This window comes from Rhamphochromis sp. 'chilingali', assembly GCF_963969265.1.
Source record: "Rhamphochromis sp. 'chilingali' genome assembly, chromosome: 5".
In the NCBI taxonomy this organism is placed as follows: domain Eukaryota; kingdom Metazoa; phylum Chordata; class Actinopteri; order Cichliformes; family Cichlidae; genus Rhamphochromis; species Rhamphochromis sp. 'chilingali'.
The window spans coordinates 22,340,052-22,358,812 of NC_137932.1; the positions used below are offsets into that span (position 1 = coordinate 22,340,052).

Consider the following 18,761-nt stretch of genomic DNA (forward strand, 5'->3'; position numbering starts at 1 on the left):
TACTTTGCTCTGTGGACTGTAAAATGTTTCATTGTGTTCATGAAATAAACCAGACTTTCACTGTCTGCATCTTTTACTGTTTTTCTGCTTTTGTTCACTCCAAGTTTGACAAAACCTACAGATATCCAGAGTTAACTCGCTAACAATGCGGAGCAGTCTCAGTGTATTTAGCTGCTTTTTCCCTGAACACAACCAACCGAGAGAAACGCCTGTAGGCCTCACTTTGGTCATTTTGAACGCTGAAGGAGATTTGTTCAATAGACACCTTATACTAGTGTTTCCTGCACTTAATCCATCACTACTATGTTCTATATAAATCCAGATTCCTTTTATAGTTTGCAGTGAAATTTGTTAAACCGTTGCTTAATGGGACAGAAGTACAAGTCGCTCTTTACTAACACATTTGTAAATGAGTTTAATGCTGAACAACACAGCTAGCAGTCTCACACACTCTTTAGGTTTTTCAAGTTATGTGTGTAAGGGTTTAGTCTATCAAACCTTACCCTTTTCTCCTCAGTATCACAACAGTATGACTCCCAAAGTACGGCTCAGTAAACAACCAATGATTCTAAAGCCAGAACAGAAATATACAGTTGGAAGATGAATGATTGCGTTTTTATGATGTGTAGTAAAACGACCCCCTCTTCTTCTTCTCTGTGTTGTTCTTGTGTGTGTGTGTGTGTGTGTGTGTGTGTGTGTGTGTGTGTGTGTGTGTGTGTGTGTGTGTGTGTGTGTGTGTGTGTGTGTGTGTGTGTGTGTGCGCCTTAGAAGTCAATTAATACATTAGCCATACTTAAAAAAACATCTGAATTTCATTTTGAACTGAGATTGTAAGTTGTAAGCAGAAATCTTATGCACAGCCAGAAACATGTTTCCCCACTTTCACAATGCTGAGGTGCCAAATCCACAACCCCCAACAAATGGTTTATTACACGCAGGTGTGAAGGGCAAGCTTTACTTACACAGCCTCACACACAGTAGATTTTTAAAGTTTTTTTGGGTACAGGGGTTTAGCCACAGATGCAACATCCACTTTTGATAAAGATCACTCCACCTGTTTATTTCTTAAGAAATTAAGCATCTTTATTAAGCTCTTATTTATACATGTCTACACATTAATAGACACCGTGTGCTCTGAGACATTATAGTCTTCTACTTCTGCTTCCATCGGTTTGCATTTTAAACTCCCAGCCTTTCAGTTTGTTATGAACGGCTTATATTTCTAACATTTTGTGATGTAAAAGTGAACCATGTTTTTTTTTTTTTTAATTTTCTGTTTGATGGAAGGACTTAAGACACGAGTTATTTAAACAATTCTAAATGACAGTGTGATGGCCATAGCACTTTATGTGGGCCAAATGTGTTAAGGATAATGTTTATCAATGTAAAATTGCAAAGAACCTTTGAATAGATTATAACATTTTGTAAACAGTTACCTCAGAAGCTGTACTGGTAGATCTATGTATGTAAGGTAAAACTTTCCACAGTACTTCCACTTAAGTAGCTAAACACATAAAGTCACCCTTACCAATAATCCGCTGCTCCTTGAAAAAAAGTAGCACAAACAGACAACTGACTGAGCAATGATAAGTAGAGCTACCCGAGGCCGAGACTCAAGCAGAAGAAAATTAAAAGTTGTTGTTTTTGTGGCTCGAAAAATTAAAGAAAGTATGTTTAATAATTCAACAAGACCCGCACCTTCAACACATGTACATTCAAATTTTGGAACAGGCTCAACATTGCTGCTGTTCAATAGTTTTTATCCGTTTGAAAAAGTCATTTTACGGCTTTAATGTTTCCAGCTGATAAGGAGAATGAGTGCATTTCAAATGTGCGTCCAAAGGCTTTAAACATCTGCTTTGTCTGTAACGACAGTATCAAACTACAGAGCATTGTTTTTACTAAAATTCAACATTTTCCGATGAAAATTTGGCTACTTTTTTTTTTCTTTACTGTAACACCCACCTCAATGCCATTTTTAGGATATTCTTGGTGATCACATTTTTTTCATATTTATGCTTTTGGCACTGAGGGTATCTAATACGCATGTTGTCACTGTGTTTGTACTACCAGCTGTGAGGGCTCTGCTTTTGCTTTGAGCAGTCTGTTTTTATTTTGTCTCGTGAGTGTGTGTGTTTTTCAAACGAGATCCTCGTCAGTTTGATTTTGTTACCACAAACTTTGTGTGAAGTTCACAACAGAGGTAAAGAGATTTAAACACCCCAGTTTAAGGAGGCAGGCAGGGGTTGGACCACCTGCACAGGACAGGTGAAGCAGAGAGTGTCCGGGGAGATGTGCAACAGAAGCAGAGGGAACATTTTACAAGATGATAAATGGCAGATTTAGATGATTAAGGATTTGTTGACAAGATTAAAAGACACGTCCGTCAGAGTTCAACAACATTACAGTTTGATTAAATAAAAAAGTTTTTAGACTACACAAGGTTCATTTTTTCCTCTGATAGTAATCATATTAAACATGTCAAGAAAGAAAGAGTATAAAGAAAAATAGTAAATGTGTGTCTAATTAAACTCTTCCTGTGAGCCTTACATCATCCTTTAATATGTTTGGTGTTACAAACTTGAAGAAGCACAGAAAAGATCATCAGACATTAATCTAATCGGTTTTCAGCCTTCATTCATATTGAAAAGTTGAAATCTTCCCTGCTAGACCCAAGTGCAGCGTTTAACACCGTCGGCCAGAACATTTTATTACAGCTATTATTAAATGGAGAGTCCTCTTCACACACTGAGGTTAATTATGAAGCTCCACAGGCTTCTGTGCAAAGACCAGTTCTGTTTACATTATACGTGCTTTAGAAGACATAGCATACCACAGGTCAGCTCAGCAACATTTCGACTTTGGCTTGTTTTTTCTGGTTAACGTTAATTACGTAATTTAGAATTAAAGTTTAGTGTTTTTAGCATTTAGGATGGCCGTGGCGAGTAACTCAAGTGCTGTAAACATTTCATGAAACCTCATCAAAAGTTATCTGAGTTGGAAGGGTGGCTGTTAATAAGCCATTCTTAAGGAAGGAGAACAGAGAAAAATAAGGCTGAGGTGTGCCAAATTACACAAGAAATTGACTGGAAAAAGAAATCAGCTGTAATATGTCTTATGGAGTAATGAATCCAAATTTGAAATATGCATGGAAGAGGTCCGAAGAGAGATACAACAGTGAATGTCTATAGCCGTCTTTAACACAGCGTGGATACTCTACCGTGCTTTGAGGCTGGATTTCAGCCAGTGTTGTTGGAGCTCTTATCCAAATGAATCAAATTATGAATGTAGAAAAGTTCCACCAGATTTTGATCGACCATGTAATACCACGTAGTGTCTGATTGGCTTCAACTTCATTTTTCAGTACGACAATGATCGCAAACATACTGCCAATGTAGTCAAAGTATGCCTGGATGAAACAACGCATCAGTCATGGATTGATCTCTCCAGGGTTCGAACCTCAAGATAATCGAAGCAGTGTGGGATCATCTTGACAGAAAACAAAACAAAAGGCAGCCAGCATCCAAAGAAGAGTCTCGGATGTCTTTCAAGAAGACTGCAGAACTAAGAAATTACAAGAAAGCTTACCTATTAGAGTTTAAGCTGTGTTGAAGAATGAAAGGCAGCTTTAACTGGACAAAAGGGGAAAAAAATCCCACATTGACAGCTAACTCAAGAGACAAAAAGCATTAGAACTCAAGTCATTACCTTACTTAAGGATAAATAAGTTAATTAATTACATTAATGCATAAGCAGAAAATAACCTACAGTAACTGCTTTGCGATATGGAAGTGCAAAAGACAACTGAAAGGGAGGATAGTTTCTATATATGTGGTTTCTATTAAGGGACAGAGGAACGATAAGAAACGATAAGAAATCAAGGACAAGGAGTGTGGTGTAGATAAGTGAGGAAATCCGATCATTACTACAAATTTAGTTGAAATTTAAATATTTTAACTATGGTGTGTGAGGTGGGCCCCTGGGTGCCTCCTGTGAGGGCTGTCTGTTTTCCACATTCTGCAACGGTAAAATACGACTTAGAGGCGGATATTTGTTTTACTTTATGGGCAACAGTTGTTCTTGCTGTTGACAAAACTCGCCTCATGGTTGACTCTGAGAAAAAAACTCTTTCCCACAGAGGGGAATAAACTTATTCGAATATGAGCTTTTTTCCACTAAGACTTGTTTTATGGGGAGATGTACGAAATTATTTACCGGGTTACAAGCAATGATAATATCGGATGTTGACTCCTCAGCGTCATCATTTTCTATCTATTGAGAAAACTTATTGTTAAAGTATTGAAGAAAAAAACTCCTCCTTGGCCCGCGGTGTGTGTGTGTGTGTGTGTGTGTGTGTGTGTGTGTGTGTGTGTGTGTGTGTGTGTGTGTGTGTGTGTGTGCCTTCTTGCGAACGCCGTCTGTTTTCCACATTCTGCAACGGTAAAATACGACTTTGAGACGGATATTTGTTTTACCAAATGGACAATTGCTGTTGACAAAACTCGCCTCATGGTTGACTCTTTCCCACAGAGGGGGGTGCTTTAATAAACTTATTCGAATATGAGCTTTTTTTTCCGCTAAGGCTTATTTTAGGGGAGGAGATGTACGAAATTATTTACCGGGTTACAAGCAATGATAATATCGGCTGTTGACTCCTCAACGTCATCATTTTCTATCTATTGAGAAAACCCATTGTAAAAGTACCCGCGGTGTGTGTGTGTGTGTGTGTGTGTGTGTGTGTGTGTGTGTGTGTGTGTGTGTGTGTGTGTGTGTGTGTGTGTGTGTGTGTGTGTGTGTGTGTGTGTGTGTGTGTGTGTGAAACAAGATCGCCTGTCGCTGCAATTATGGTTTGTTTTTCAGTCTCTCAAAAGGAAAAGTAGTATTCACTAAGGGATATTTATTCGTTTTTTACACATAGGCAGCCTGTAGGTTACAAGCGGATAGAAAGTTCTTCTTTTCATCACAAGCTATGGTGTATCTTAAAGGTTTTTTACAGCGTCTGTATTATAGGAAAATAAAATACTATTGAAATCTCTACAGGAAGTCACTCTTTATTTCCATTACAAACGCCGGTGCAGCTTAAGAAAGTAAAATTACACCCGCTATTGTAAAAAAAAACAGAGAAAATTGTCATAATATTGAAACAGAATTCAGACTATGAGTTTGCGGAAAACTAGCTGCCGCTCTGTCTCTCTATACATCACAGAATCATCTGCTGCATCACCGCTGTGCTTAGGGAACATGACGCATCAGGTCTGAAAATGACTAGACACTTCCGGAGTATTTCCGGTAGGATCGAGGCCTTCCATAGTAAATATGCTGTATTTGAATATGTCATATTCAAAGCCTTCTTCTTTGGGAGAGCAGATCTCATCGGACACAGGAGCGCTGCTGGGCTGCAGAAGGAAATCCATCCTGTGTGTCTGTGACTTAGAAATTGTGACGGACTCCTCCTCTCTGCTTTTTATTCTCCTCCCCTGCTGCAGACCCTCCCTCTAAAAACTTTTTTTTCCCAACAACAGATGGCGCTCTTCCGGAGGTTTCCCCCCTCCCTTCTCAGGATGCAATTCGACACGCTTAGCAACAGATGGCGCGCTTCCGGGGTTCACCCCCCCCTTCTCCGGATGCGATTCGTCACGCTCATTACACACTTCCGGGGGGGAGGGGGGGGAGGTCAAAAGGTCGTGATTAGGGCCATCAATCACTTCGGATTAAATTTTGTCATAAACTGTATGGGATTATCTCTCTAAGGTCTGAACAGGATGTAATAAAACTCATACAAGTTCAAGACCTGAATATCCATAATATAAATCCATAATCAGAATATTGAAACACAAAACAACTATGTATATGATCTTGATACATGCTCAATCAGATCATAGCGGTTTGAGGGGAACATGTTTCGTCAAATATCTGAGTGACTGAAGAAGAGTAAAGAAGGATGAATGATGACACATTTCACCCACTGAAAGCAAAACACGCAGATGAGCTGAATCAACTTAATGGGAACGACTTACATTGAATAAACTTCTCTATTTTATACTATTTAATCTATAAAACTGGATGAGATGATACTGGTAATATAAAAGCCAAGTTGATCAGTTGAATCTGACTGAAGCAGCAGAAACCCCGATGTTTTCATAGTTAATTGTAACATCATCTTCATCTTGATCATAATGTATCTGTGGGACACAAACAAACAAAATAAAACATTTCGTAATGCGAGTTAAGACAAGTGCATTTTAATAGCTTCTGTATTGTCTCTGGTTTTTTATTTGTCTGTCTGCATGTCTTATTTTCAGTTGGCTTTTCATCAGGTTACTTCTTGTTTTATTTTGAAGGTTAGTTTGTCATGTCTCATTTGTGTCTGTGTTTTTGAGTTTTTGTTACCGCTGTGCAGCCGTGTTTGTTTAGTTGTCATATCTATTTTAACTTCTTTTGCTCTGCCACCTGCCGGTCTGCTTTAAGTTTGTCAGCTGCTGGGTCCAGCTTAACTATTCTACCACAGCTGTGAGATAAATATAGCTTTAGTAAAAATTTATAAGGAGAAGAGAGCATCAATAACTTTCCCAAAATGAACTCTCACATGCAGATTCACTGGCGTTCTAACCAACAACCCTCTAGTTTTAAATATAAGGAAACACAACTTGTGAATCCTCTGCTGTACCACATTTAACTCAAGAAATTTATAATAATCTCATGAACATCATGAACTACAGCTATTAGTAAATAACAAATGTCATAAAACAACCTTTAGGACTTTTGACTTTTATGTTGGATTACTATGTTTTTTTTACTTACTGTTTTATCCATCTTGGTCGTGTTCCCTAAAATGAGAAAAGGAAGTCAATTTCAGTCTAAAATAAAATTTCTAAATCATTCAAAGTTCTCATTATTAAATTTGCCTTTAGTTCTTGTCCATATGTTGACTGACACAGCAGTTATTAAAGTTGCTGCTAACCCCACAGAGACAATAATGGACCTCAAAGATACAGAAGAATCTGAAAAAAAGAATAAAAATGTCAACTTATTAAATATTAACCCCGATTCTTTTGTCCCCATGATAGAACAGAGAAAAACTGACTCATAGTGTGTTAAAACATTTATATTTCTTTTTATTCAATCATCTTCTGAAAGAGGGAGACCTCTGCACAGCCCAAACGCCAGTTGCAGGATCTCTAACAGTTTTAGCTCCACATATGTCTTATATGGTGTTATTTCTGTACTTTGCACATCACACAGTTTCAAACATTGCTTATATGGCAAAATTCCTCTTTTCTGTGTCTTATCTATTAATATGCCTGTGCACTAAAACTTCCTGTTTTTCAGTTTGGCTGAGCACTTAGTTTGTGAGTCAAAAGTAGCCTTGCTCTACAAGCCTTCATTATTAAAGTACATAAAACAATCTAATGAGCAGATACACATTAAAAATATCTCTCTATTTCTTAACATTAAATAATTTGTTTAAAGTTTTCTGTTCCTTTTAAATTCGGTCTTTTTAAAGATCCAAATGTTTACCTAACCCCTTGAAAGTATTTTAAAATATTCAGATGCTATTGTTTTTGTTGATAAATGCCAAGCACTTAAAAACATCGAAAGTTTGTGATTGCATAAGTTTTTGCACCTCATGAAATATTTTTTTTCAGTTTTTCTCCTCATGTAGTGCTTGTTTAGGTTCTTCATTTATCAAGTCTGGCACATTTTAATCTAAATTATTAAGTGTCAGAAAAATAATGAATAAAAGAAGGATTACTGATGATGATAAAAGAATATATTTATGGGTGACTACCTTGTGAATTATTATTGTTGTGGTTGTTTCTGAATTTGTGTTGCTTTCAGTTTTTCTGGATGGTGTCTTCGTTGATTTTGTGTCACCTGAATAAATGTATAATATAATTTAAAAAAAGACACAACTAAACGTTTTTGTGTTATAAATATAAGAAAAAAAACATTGTGGTAAAAAGAAACTTAAAATCAGTCAAATATATGTTTATGTGATTTTAATCACATTAACCTCCTAGGACCTGGCATCCACATATGTGGACACCACATTTTGGGTTATTTAGACCAAAATACTCAATTTTGCTCTACAAGGGCCTGATATCCACTTACGAGGACATTTTACCGTTACTGTTATACAGTGGGGCAAAAAAGTATTTAGTCAGCCACCGATTGTGCAAGTTCCCCCACCTAAAATGATGACAGAGGTCAGTAATTTGCACCAGAGGTACACTTCAGAGACTTTTGCCCTCCAGCCCGGCCAAAAGTAGGGAGTGGGGACCAGACGAGACAGGCGTCAGGCAGCTGCTGCTCAGCAGATTTCGGATGCCGGTGGCTCTGGGTCATCTTCACCCCCAGTCCCCAGATCTCCACTCGCCTCAGCCTCTCAGCCCGACAAACCTCCTTCGACCGAGACCGTCGAGGCTGTCGATGACCTTTGGCAGCGCAGTTGCGTAGGCCTCAACGTCGACCAGCGCCAGCGGTTGAGGTGCCTCCTGGACGAGAATGTGGACATCTTTGCCGCCAGTGACAAGGACTGTAGGCAGACGAGTCTGGTCCAGCACACCATCGACACCGGCTCTGCTCAGCCCATCCGTCTGCGCCCACACCGGCTGCCCCTCTCAAAACGGCAGGTAGCGGAGGAGAAGATCCGTGAGATGGCTGCGGCTGGGGTGATCGAGCCATCCAATAGCCCATGGGCGGTACCCGTGGTTCTGGTGGGGAAGAAGGATGGCAGCCCGAGGTTCTGTGTGGACTTTCGCCGTCTCAATGCAGTCACCAAGAAGGACTCGTACCCGCTGCCGCGGATCGACGAGGCCCTATTTACGTTACTGGCTCCAGTTGGTTCAGCTCCCTCGACCTACGCAGCGGTTACTGGCAGGTGGAGCTAGCCCCCGACGCAAGGCCTAAGACTGCATTCACCATTGGACAGGGGCTGTGGCAGTTCAGGGTCATGCCATTTGGGCTCTGCAATGCGCCAGCGACGTTTGAGAGGCTGATGGAGAGGGTGCTCGTGGATATCCCTCGTAGCCGCTGCATTGTGTACCTGGTGGTGCCCGGTGGTGACTTCGACAGTGCACTGTCTCACCTGAGAGAGGTCTTGAGTGCCATCCGACGAGTTGGGCTGCGGCTCAACCCCGTGAAATGCCGCCTGTTGGCGAGAGAGACCACGTTCTTGGGCCATGTGATCAGCGCTCGAGGTGTCGCCACTGACCCCGCAAAAGTGGCAGCGGTCCGGGACTGGCCGACTCCCTCGAACGTCCAAGAACTGCGGAACTTCCTGGGCCTAGCCTCCTACTACCGTCGGTTCATCAAAGGGTTCGCGACAATGGCCAGCCCCCTCCACCGCCTGACTGACAAGGGACAGCTGTTTGGCTGGGGGGATGCCTGTGCTGCGGCTTTTGCACAGCTGAAGGAGGCCCTCACCAGAGCCCCAGTCCTGGCCTACCCCGACGCCCGGCAACCTTTCATTGTGGACACTGATGCTAGCATTGTAGGGGTCGGGGCGGTCCTCTCCCAGCAGGATGAGGCTGGAGAACGGGTGGTGGCGTACTTCAGTCGTGCCTTGGGGCGAGCCGAGAGGAACTACTGCGTGACCCAGCGGGAGCTGCTGGCCGTGGTGCTAGTGGTGCGGCACTTCCAGCCATATCTGCATGGCTGCCGGTTCCTCCTGCGCACTGACCATGCATCTCTGACTTGGCTCCTGAACTTCAAACACCCAGAAGGGCAGGTGGCCCGCTGGCTGGAGGTCCTTCAGGGCTATGACTTCGAGATCCAGCATTGGCCAGGTCGACAGCATGGCAACGCTGATGCCCTCTCCAGACGGCCCTGCGTAGCCGTCAAGTGCCGCTACTGCCTGCGACAGGAGGAGCGGGCCCAGGAGGTGCTGGGGGTGGCTACTGCTCAGGCCACAGCCGGCGGAAGGGGGTGGCTCCTGTTGACAGCACAGCAGCTGAAGCGGGAGCAGGAGGCCGACGCGACGCTGGTTCAGGTGGGGGCCTGAGATGGACTACTACAGGAGGCTGAGGGAGCGGCTGCAGGTGGTTCATGACTACACCCGCCAGGCCCAGGCCAATGACAGAAAAGAGCCTACGACACCAAGTGCCGAGGGGGGGGGGGGGGTTTCATGCCTGGCGACAAGGTTTGGGTGTACTGCTCAGTTCGCAAGAGAGGAGTGTCCCCCAAACTCTGCAGTCACTGGCAAGGGCCGGCGGAGGTCGTGGAGCGGCTAACTGACGTGGTGTACCGTATCCGCATGCCGGGCCCGGGGCGCATGGTGGTGTTGCACCGGGACAGGCTCTCACCGTACCGACCGCTCGCTCCGGCAGACGGCGGGGCAGAGGATGATGGTGGCACCCCATGTTCTGACCCGAGTGACTTTTCCCCTGCCGGTCGTGACTGGCCGGTGCGCCAAAAGAAGGCACCTGGACATTTGTAGGACTTTGTGTGGGGTAATGGGGTCGTCAGGGACGACTGACCCCTGAGGTGGGGGCTATGTAGCGGGTCGGGGCTGTTCGGGGTTCTGTTTGTACAGTGATGTTTTGTTTGTGTTGCCATGGTGACAGGTGACGCCCTCTCGCTGCGACGGTGTGTCCTTCCGGGGGTCAGAGGGCGCCCTGTGTTGTTGTTGTTTTTCGCTGTGCTGTGGCCGCGCTGAGCATTAGCTAGCGGCAGTGTTTTCTGGAATTGTTAATAAACGGCTGTGCTCCCTGGCTAGCTCACGGAAGCAAGACCGAACGACACCTCCATCTCCTCCTTTTCTGAGCTCGCCACAATATTGATACTTGCTTTAAGTTATGGAAAAATACTGGTTCAGCTTTATACAATGAAATGTTTAAAATGTCTTGAGAGACAAAGAGAGAAAGAGACATTTATTTACACAGTTGTGTGCTAACCTAAAAAAGGAAACATAAACATGAATATCTGGTGTAATAATTGTGTTCTCTGTTCACCCAGCCGTCTTTTAGAGATTCTGAGCAGTTCATAGTCATGTAAAAGTAGCAACGAAACCAACTGTATTTTCATAAACATTGTAAAAAACGATAATTTTTTAATTTAGGTGTTGATGTTTCTTTGGTTGGGGGGGAGGGGGGGGGGCACGGGTTGCCTGTGGGGGTTTCAGCTCGGCACTCTTCCAATAACCAGCATTTTATTAAATCTCTTGGAAACATTAAGCTCAACATCCATGAAAACAACATTAAGACAACCTTGTGAAGCAATCTAGCTACAAACAGCAATAACTTAATTAGCATGTTGCTATCACACTGCCTCAAGTCAAAACCAAAATGTCCTTTTCATTAAATACGAGTCCTTTATTCGACTGCTTCATTAAATACGAGTCCTTCCTCCAACTGTGTGAGCTATGTGATTGCAACATTGACAGTAGAATAGAGGTTGCTGGGATCAGCAGTGGATGCAGAGGATGGAGCATTCACCATGCTGTAGGTCACAGTATCGCCTTCACCATCACGATGAACCTGAAAAACAAAAGGAATTTGTATGATACATAAACTAACATGAATAAATGAATAACGTTGAAGTCCTCAGTGCCTTATTTTGCAATTTTGATGAAAGTAATCTGAAGCCTATCAAAAATGTAATAGCTTCTTCCTCTGCACATATTCAACATTAATCATATTAGACAGTCTTTGCCAGCTTACCTGGGTTTTACTGTTGCTATTCTTGGTGTAGCTGATGGTGGCATAGGAAACTTCAGGCTCCACCTACACAATGAAAAAAAAAACAGCAGAACATGCTGTCACCTCACTAATATGTGTGATGCTGTGTCACGTAATAATAACAACTCTTCATCTGCTGAACACTTCAAAACTCTTTAACTACCTTGAATGTCATATGCAGTGTTGGGAAGGTTACTTTTAAAATGTATTCCATTACAGAATACAGAATAAATGCCCCAAAATGTATTCTGTAACATATTCCATTACGTTACTCAATGACAGTAACCTATTCTGAATACTTTGGATTACTTAATATATTATCATGCTTTTTACAACAACGTGAATGTACTATTGCTGTGTGATTTATTACCATTACTGAAGGTCCGCGGCTCCGAACCTTAGTAAAGGGACCTCTGACTAATACGGCGGGGTCCGTGTTGGGCTTTTAGCCGAAAAATAGCTTTACTTTGTTGTGTGGGTCAACTTTTCTTGCGAGAGACAGAGAAAGGCGTTGAAAGGCTGCTCCAACGGAACTTATTGTTTTCGGAGGAGAACACGGTGTACAGTCGAGTCTTAATAGCTTACTTACAACTGGGCTCCTCAGGCACTCTTCTTGGCTGCAGTGGTTATTATTATATTTACATGCTTCCAGCTCCCGTTTTTTCTCGATGACAACTCGTACCTTTCCACTCCCCTTTTTCTCCCTCCTCTTGCTCACAGACACGGGTATAACGTGTATGGCAGTCCATTCTCCCTGCAACACGGACTATACTGCCCATGATGCTACATTCTTTAGAGCTATGCCTGTAGCATTCTGCCTGTTAGCTTAGCACAACAACAACAACAGCAAAAAGGTGCTCTCTCACCCAGGAAACACACAGCCGCGCGAGAGATAGAGCGTCGCCCTGTAACCATGGCAACCGTAACGCTGCCGCCTGGAACAACAGAACGTAGCTGTCAAACAAAACCCAAACAGTCCTGACCCGCGACAATATCAAACAGGAAAGTACCGCAGTGTAATCCATTTATTTCAACAAAGTAACTGTATTCTAAATACCACCTTTTTAAACGGTAACTGTAACGGAATACAGTTACTCATATTTTGTATTTTAAATACGTAACGGCGGTACATGTATTCCGTTACTCCCCAACACTGGTCATATGAGGTGGCATATTGTGGTGACCTGCTCTATCTCCTGAGCTACAGGAGGTAGAGCAGGTCACCTGTTGATTGTAAGGTTGGTGGTTCGATCCCTGGCTCCTCCAGTCTGCATGCCAAGTATCTTTGGGCAAGATACTAACCCCAAGTTGCTCTCTGATGTATCCATCGGAGTATGAATGTGTAAGAATGTAGTTAGGAAGCACTCAGTTTAGAGAATGCATGGGTGTGAATGTGGTATGTTGTATAGAGCACTTTGAGTACTCTGGGAGAGTAAAAAAGCGCTATATAAGAATCAGTCCATGTAAACTGTCTCAAAATGTTATTTTTGCATTAAAACTGCTGTTCAGTGTTGAAACTGCTGTTCAGTTGCATCATCTTACTTCCTTATCCTTTCTATAGCTCCAATGTTTCTTATGCATTTATATTTAGAGAAAACATTAAAGACAAAGTGGTTTACACTTTGCTCTGGGTGTAGTGTGTGATCTCACCAAGTCCTGAATGGTTTGAGGAGCAGATTGAGTCTCTGTGGGCTTCAAACTCAGTCCCTGAAAAAGAAGACATAGTCCAGTTACATCTGGAGGAAAACTGTCTCTGTGATGCTAGTTTAGCTCGAGGTTAAGGCACCTCAATGATAAGCTGACATATTGCTTATTTAATGTAAGTTGAACAAACACTTAATTATGTATATTAAAACTCACAGCATTTTCATACTTCTGTGTTTTGTTTCCTGAAAAGACAAAAATATTCACTGTAAAACTCCACATTTGTCAAACCCTCTTGATCTATAAAAGTTTTATCTGTAAATGTTCTCACCCTTATTTTTCTTCCATCTGATGACAAACACAGCTGTTATTACCAATATAACCAAACCAACAGCTCCAGTGATGTACAATGAAAGAGCTGAAATAAAAAGTATATAATGAAACATAAAAACATATTTGGATGAAAGTTCTTACAAATGTTTGAAAAACTTTTCATGCAGCTTAATTGCATACAAAATGCGGTTAAAGTGACATGCTATATATGCACAATAACTTGATGAGAGTTGATGAGAAAAACATGAACTGCATGAAGGTTTAAATTCAGACGTGACTTTATAGGCAGAAACTGTCCGACTACATAAATACTAGGGGTGCAACGATATTCGTATCGATATTGAACCGTTCGATACAGTGCTTTCGGTTCGGTATGCATATGTATCGAACAATACAACATTTGTAATTTATTTGATCAACTTTCCTTCTGACGATGCTGTCTGTGTTGAGCGCTCAGTGAATCTGTGTTCGACTACTCTGCCTAGCCTGCACTGTCGAGCGCAGATCCACTGAGCGCTCAACGCAAACAGCATAGTCAGAAGGAAGAGCGCAGGGCAAGCTAGCGAGACAGAAGTTAAGCTCTCCTTGCAACAGGCAAATTGAACCTCATTCAGATCTGGCGTTTGGAATTATTTTGGTTTTCATGTGACGTATGACCCTGAAGGTAAGCGAGTCATGGACTAAAGTAAAACAGTATGTTGGATGTGCCATGCAATGCTCAATTACATTGGTGTGAACTAGTGTGTTAGCGCAGTTAGCTCGTTAACGTGTTGGCCGTCTAGCCCCATGCACGGAGCGATCGGCGGTAGCTCGTTAACGGAGATTTGCCGTGTTGTGGCGTTAAGGTCATTTCAACGAGATTAACCTGAAAGCACTAGTGGGAACACAACGAATATGACTGCACATTTACGCCGACATCATCCTAGTGCAAAGACAAGTGGAAGCAGACAAAAAAAAGCAAGCATGCTACTAACTTTAGCCGAGTCATTTAGACAGCTGTTAGCACATGATTCTCCTTATGCTGCTGAGAATATAGCCCAGAAGAAGCGGATAGTATAGCTTTTATTTTGGAAAGAGCCATTTCTCTGTAATAAACTCTCTTTTCCAAAGATGAGTGATTCCTCAATCAGATACAGGGCTTGCAATATCGCTAGCCCGACGTCCCGGAGCTAGCGATTTTTTTCAGTCGGGCTGCCAAAATCTATCTCTTCCCTGCCCGTCGGGCTATTGTAGGAAGGAAAAATATATGTCAATGCTTTTGCATTCTTTCGGAAATGTCGCTGGGTAATTATGTCATTGGCATCGGTGAGCCACTGTCAATATGTGACATATTGAAGTCGCGTTTGAATTTGCGCTTGTTTTTTTGCTTTCACTTTGCAATCGTGCGAACTGTGTATAGAGAGCGACAGCACTGATCTGTGAGTGATGATAATTTGTGCACCAATTCCTCTGACATCGTCTTATTAATCGTTAGCTTACTATGCAAACATGACGCAGCAAGCTTAAACATGTGAGAGGTTGATCGCGCAGAGAATCGCTGAGCTTATGTGAGTGAGTGTGTAAAAGCATTTCAGTTCTGCTGAGCCAAATAAGACAGGTCGGGGTGAAGAAGTGACAGCCAAAGAAAAGCTTACCACAAAACGGAGAAGTTATGACAAATCAGACTATAAGGCAAAAAGAAAGTGCAGCTTTATGGTTTCATGGACAAAAGAATTTCTGTGGCTGCAATATGATGAGCTAAATAACCAGGGCTGCACATAAGTGGTCCGCAGGTGCGCATTCGCTGTCAAAATAAAAAACACGCACAAGGGTTAGGGTTAAATTTAAAAACTGTACTTTTGAGTTAAAATATATATTTAGAATTTTAATAAATGACAAATTAAAAATGCATGAACATTTTTTTGTATCGAAAAAATATCGAACCGTGACACCAAAGTATCGAACCGAACCGAACCGTGAATTTTGTGTATCGTTGCACCCCTAATAAATACATCTCCACTACATCACATCTCCAATGACTACAAAGATATTCAGAAGTGAATCAATCACTGAACTGCAAAAATCAATCATTTTCTGCTTCCTGTAAGATAAGAGGCTTATTTTGGATGTCTCTAATGTAATGGAACAAAATGGAAAATAAATATTTAAAAACAAAAGTTTAAAAGTCTTCTTAAAGCTCCAAACAAACAGATATTTTTGATGAATGTAGTCAGCTTAATCATCATAATCTAACCTGTTATGGAAGGACTACTTTTTGTTATTGTGGTTGTTTCTGGTGTTGTGTCGCTTTCAGATTTACTGTTCATTTTTGTTGTTGTTTTTGGGTCAACTGAATAAATGAAAAAATAGGGGAAAAACATGTTCAAAATTTGTTTCATAGTGTGCTTTATATGTTTTATATAGAACAACATTTTTTCTGCTTAAAATGTTACATTTTTCTATCACATAAATATTTAAGGTGATTTTAGTCATTTTAAACATTTGATCAGGATCTCACCTGTTTCCTCACCTGAGGGCTGTGAGCTAAACACCTGTACTCTTCCTGATTTAGTATCAGTCACCTCACACTTGAGTATTTCATCCCTTGATGAGTATAAATAATTATTCTTCAGAACAGACACAGTAGTGGAGCAGTGAGTCTGTGAAATCACAATTTCTTTGTTCTCTTTGTCCACATCTTGACCTTTAAGCAGCCATTTCAATGTGTGACGACACTGTTCATTTCTCACCACAGAGCAGCTTAACGTCACCTTCTCAGTGTCCTTATGTTCAGTCACTGGCAACGATGGAGACAAAGACAGCTCAAATTAGTCAAGTTATCTTAATAACTATGATTGTTGTCATGTTTGAGAACAGTATGAAAATATTTTGATGTAAATACTCACAGGTAATAACAGAGAGATCAACCAACGACTGATGAACCAGAGTGTCCTCAGCTCGTGTTTTTCCTACTTTGTATTGTTGACAGGAATAAAGACCAACATCCTCGACTGTGAGCTTCTTTATAAGCAGAGAACAGTTCACTGTAACACTCAGTCTGTCTGATTTAGTTTTGACTTTTTCACTAATCTGTCCAAGTGTGATCAGCTCTACTGTTGGTTTGCTTGTTGAAGTAAAGATCCACGTAGTCCCATCACAGTTATTCTGCTTATCTATCACGTTTAGACAAGGCAGAGTGACGTCATCTCCAACTTTCATAAAAATGGATGTTTCATTTACAGATACTGTTGAGAAGATTAAAGAGAAATAGGAAAAATAAATTAGAATAAAGAATTTTTTACAGTCAGACTGAAGATCATTTGAGATACATTTCTAAATAGAGCATGCTCAGCTGTCTTGTTTACTGTAAAGTTAGTGTTGGCAATAATACTGATAACATTTATTTTAACTGCTATTAAAATGTTTCCTGTATTCTTACCTGCGATCTGAATCATGAGCATCAGACATGAAAACATTTGAATCCATCTGAATTCACCCATCGTGCTTCTCTGTCTCACTTCTTTTTTGTTCTCACTCTCGACTGTCACACCCTCTGAACTGATGAGTACTTAAAACTTTTGTACTTCCTGTCAGTAGCGAGATTTCACTTCCTCAGCAAAATGTCTTTAGTTCTCTTTTTTCCTGAAGTCTACATTTCATAAATGAGTATCTCACTCTTTGTATGAAATTCATGGTGTAATTTTTTTTATACAAAGTGACGTTATATTTATATTTAGCAGATGCTCATTGTGTCCATTCCCACAGTGTATTTATAATAATGATGTGTATGGCACATCATTGTTATAAAGATTTTTTGGTGAAGGTGAGAAATGTATTTCTTCAACAGTTAAAAGGTCAAACTCCTTAAACCCAATAAAATTTGACTTTTGATGTCTGAGAGATTATTTTAGTTTATAAAACAGAGCAGATAAGATGATTTAGTCAACTGAAATCTTCCTGTTCCTTGTTCTTAATCTTAAGTAATTGCTTCCTGATGAAGTCAAGAGGAAGTGTTTTCTTCAAAAAGTGGCGGCAACAACATTATCAGAGCTCTTCAGGTTTGACTCTATAATAACAACTAGATAAACAAAAGAAACATAAATTGTTCAAATACAGAGGAGATGTGACTAAATTATTAAATTATTATTTCTAACAGAATTAAGGTTGAGCTGTATATGTGCTCATTTTATTGTGTTTTTTTTATTGTGTTTGAGTGTTTGTTTGTTTGTTTGTTTTTTAGCTTCTGAACTTTACTGAGCTCTGATGAGTTTAATTTACATCATTGCTTGTTTTTGTGAGGTTTGTGAGAGGTTTACTGAGATGTTTTTGTTCTGTCTGAAAATAAATCAAGTTAATTTGCATAGTAAAGTATCATAGTCAATAATAAAGAGAATAATGATGCAGACTTGACGGGAGAAGGGAGTGAAAGATGGATTCATGCAGCGGCTGCAGTGATACGTATACTGTACTGGTCCGTCGTGGTGAAGAGAGAGCTGAGTGTAAAAGCGCAGCTGTCAATTTACGGGTCAATCTACGTCCTAACCCTCACCTATGGACCACGAGCTGTGGGTAGTGACCAAAAGAACAAGATCACGGATACAAGCGACGGAAAGTATCTTCTTCTGAAGGGTGGCTGGCATCTCCCTTAGAGATAGGGTGAGGAGTTCGTCCGGGAGGGGCTCAGAGTAGAGCTGCAGCTCCTCCACATTGAAAGGAGACAGAAGAGGTGGTTTGGGCACTTGAAAAGGATGACTCCTGGCTGAGGAGCTCTGGGCATGTCCCACCGGGAGGAGGCCGAAGGGGCAGACCCAAGACACGCTGGAGAGATTGCATCTCTCTGGACAAGCTGGAGGAGGTGGCCCAGGAGAGGGAGGTCTGAGCATCTCTGCTTAGGCTGTTACACAACCCTGCCCTGAATAAGCGGAAGAAGATGTATGGATGGATGGACTTCATTCAAAAGTGGTTAGAAAACATTTTATGAAATTCACTTTCAGCGTTTTAATATGAAATAAGATTAGATAACACCTAAATACACACATTAAAAGTAAAGCTTGAAACAGAAAAACAACCAATATTAAAATGATCTCATTTTATATCTAAAAGATTTTTTGTATAAAACCAGAAAGG

General features: G+C 41.1%; 1 protein-coding gene across 1 annotated transcript; it reads right to left on the reverse strand.

Annotated features, from left to right (window-relative positions):
• Positions 1 to 11,117: 11,117 nt before the first annotated feature.
• Positions 11,118 to 17,170, reverse strand: LOC308397099 (uncharacterized protein). The gene is made up of 8 exons (XM_080882819.1): positions 17,074 to 17,170; positions 16,541 to 16,879; positions 16,153 to 16,431; positions 13,654 to 13,740; positions 13,539 to 13,567; positions 13,329 to 13,385; positions 11,661 to 11,723; positions 11,118 to 11,477 (listed from the first exon to the last, which is right to left on the reverse strand). The coding sequence occupies exons 1-8, from the start codon at positions 17,132 to 17,134 to the stop codon at positions 11,361 to 11,363; spliced, it is 1,032 nt and encodes a 343-aa protein (XP_080738945.1). The 5' UTR covers positions 17,135 to 17,170; the 3' UTR covers positions 11,118 to 11,360.
• Positions 17,171 to 18,761: the final 1,591 nt, after the last annotated feature.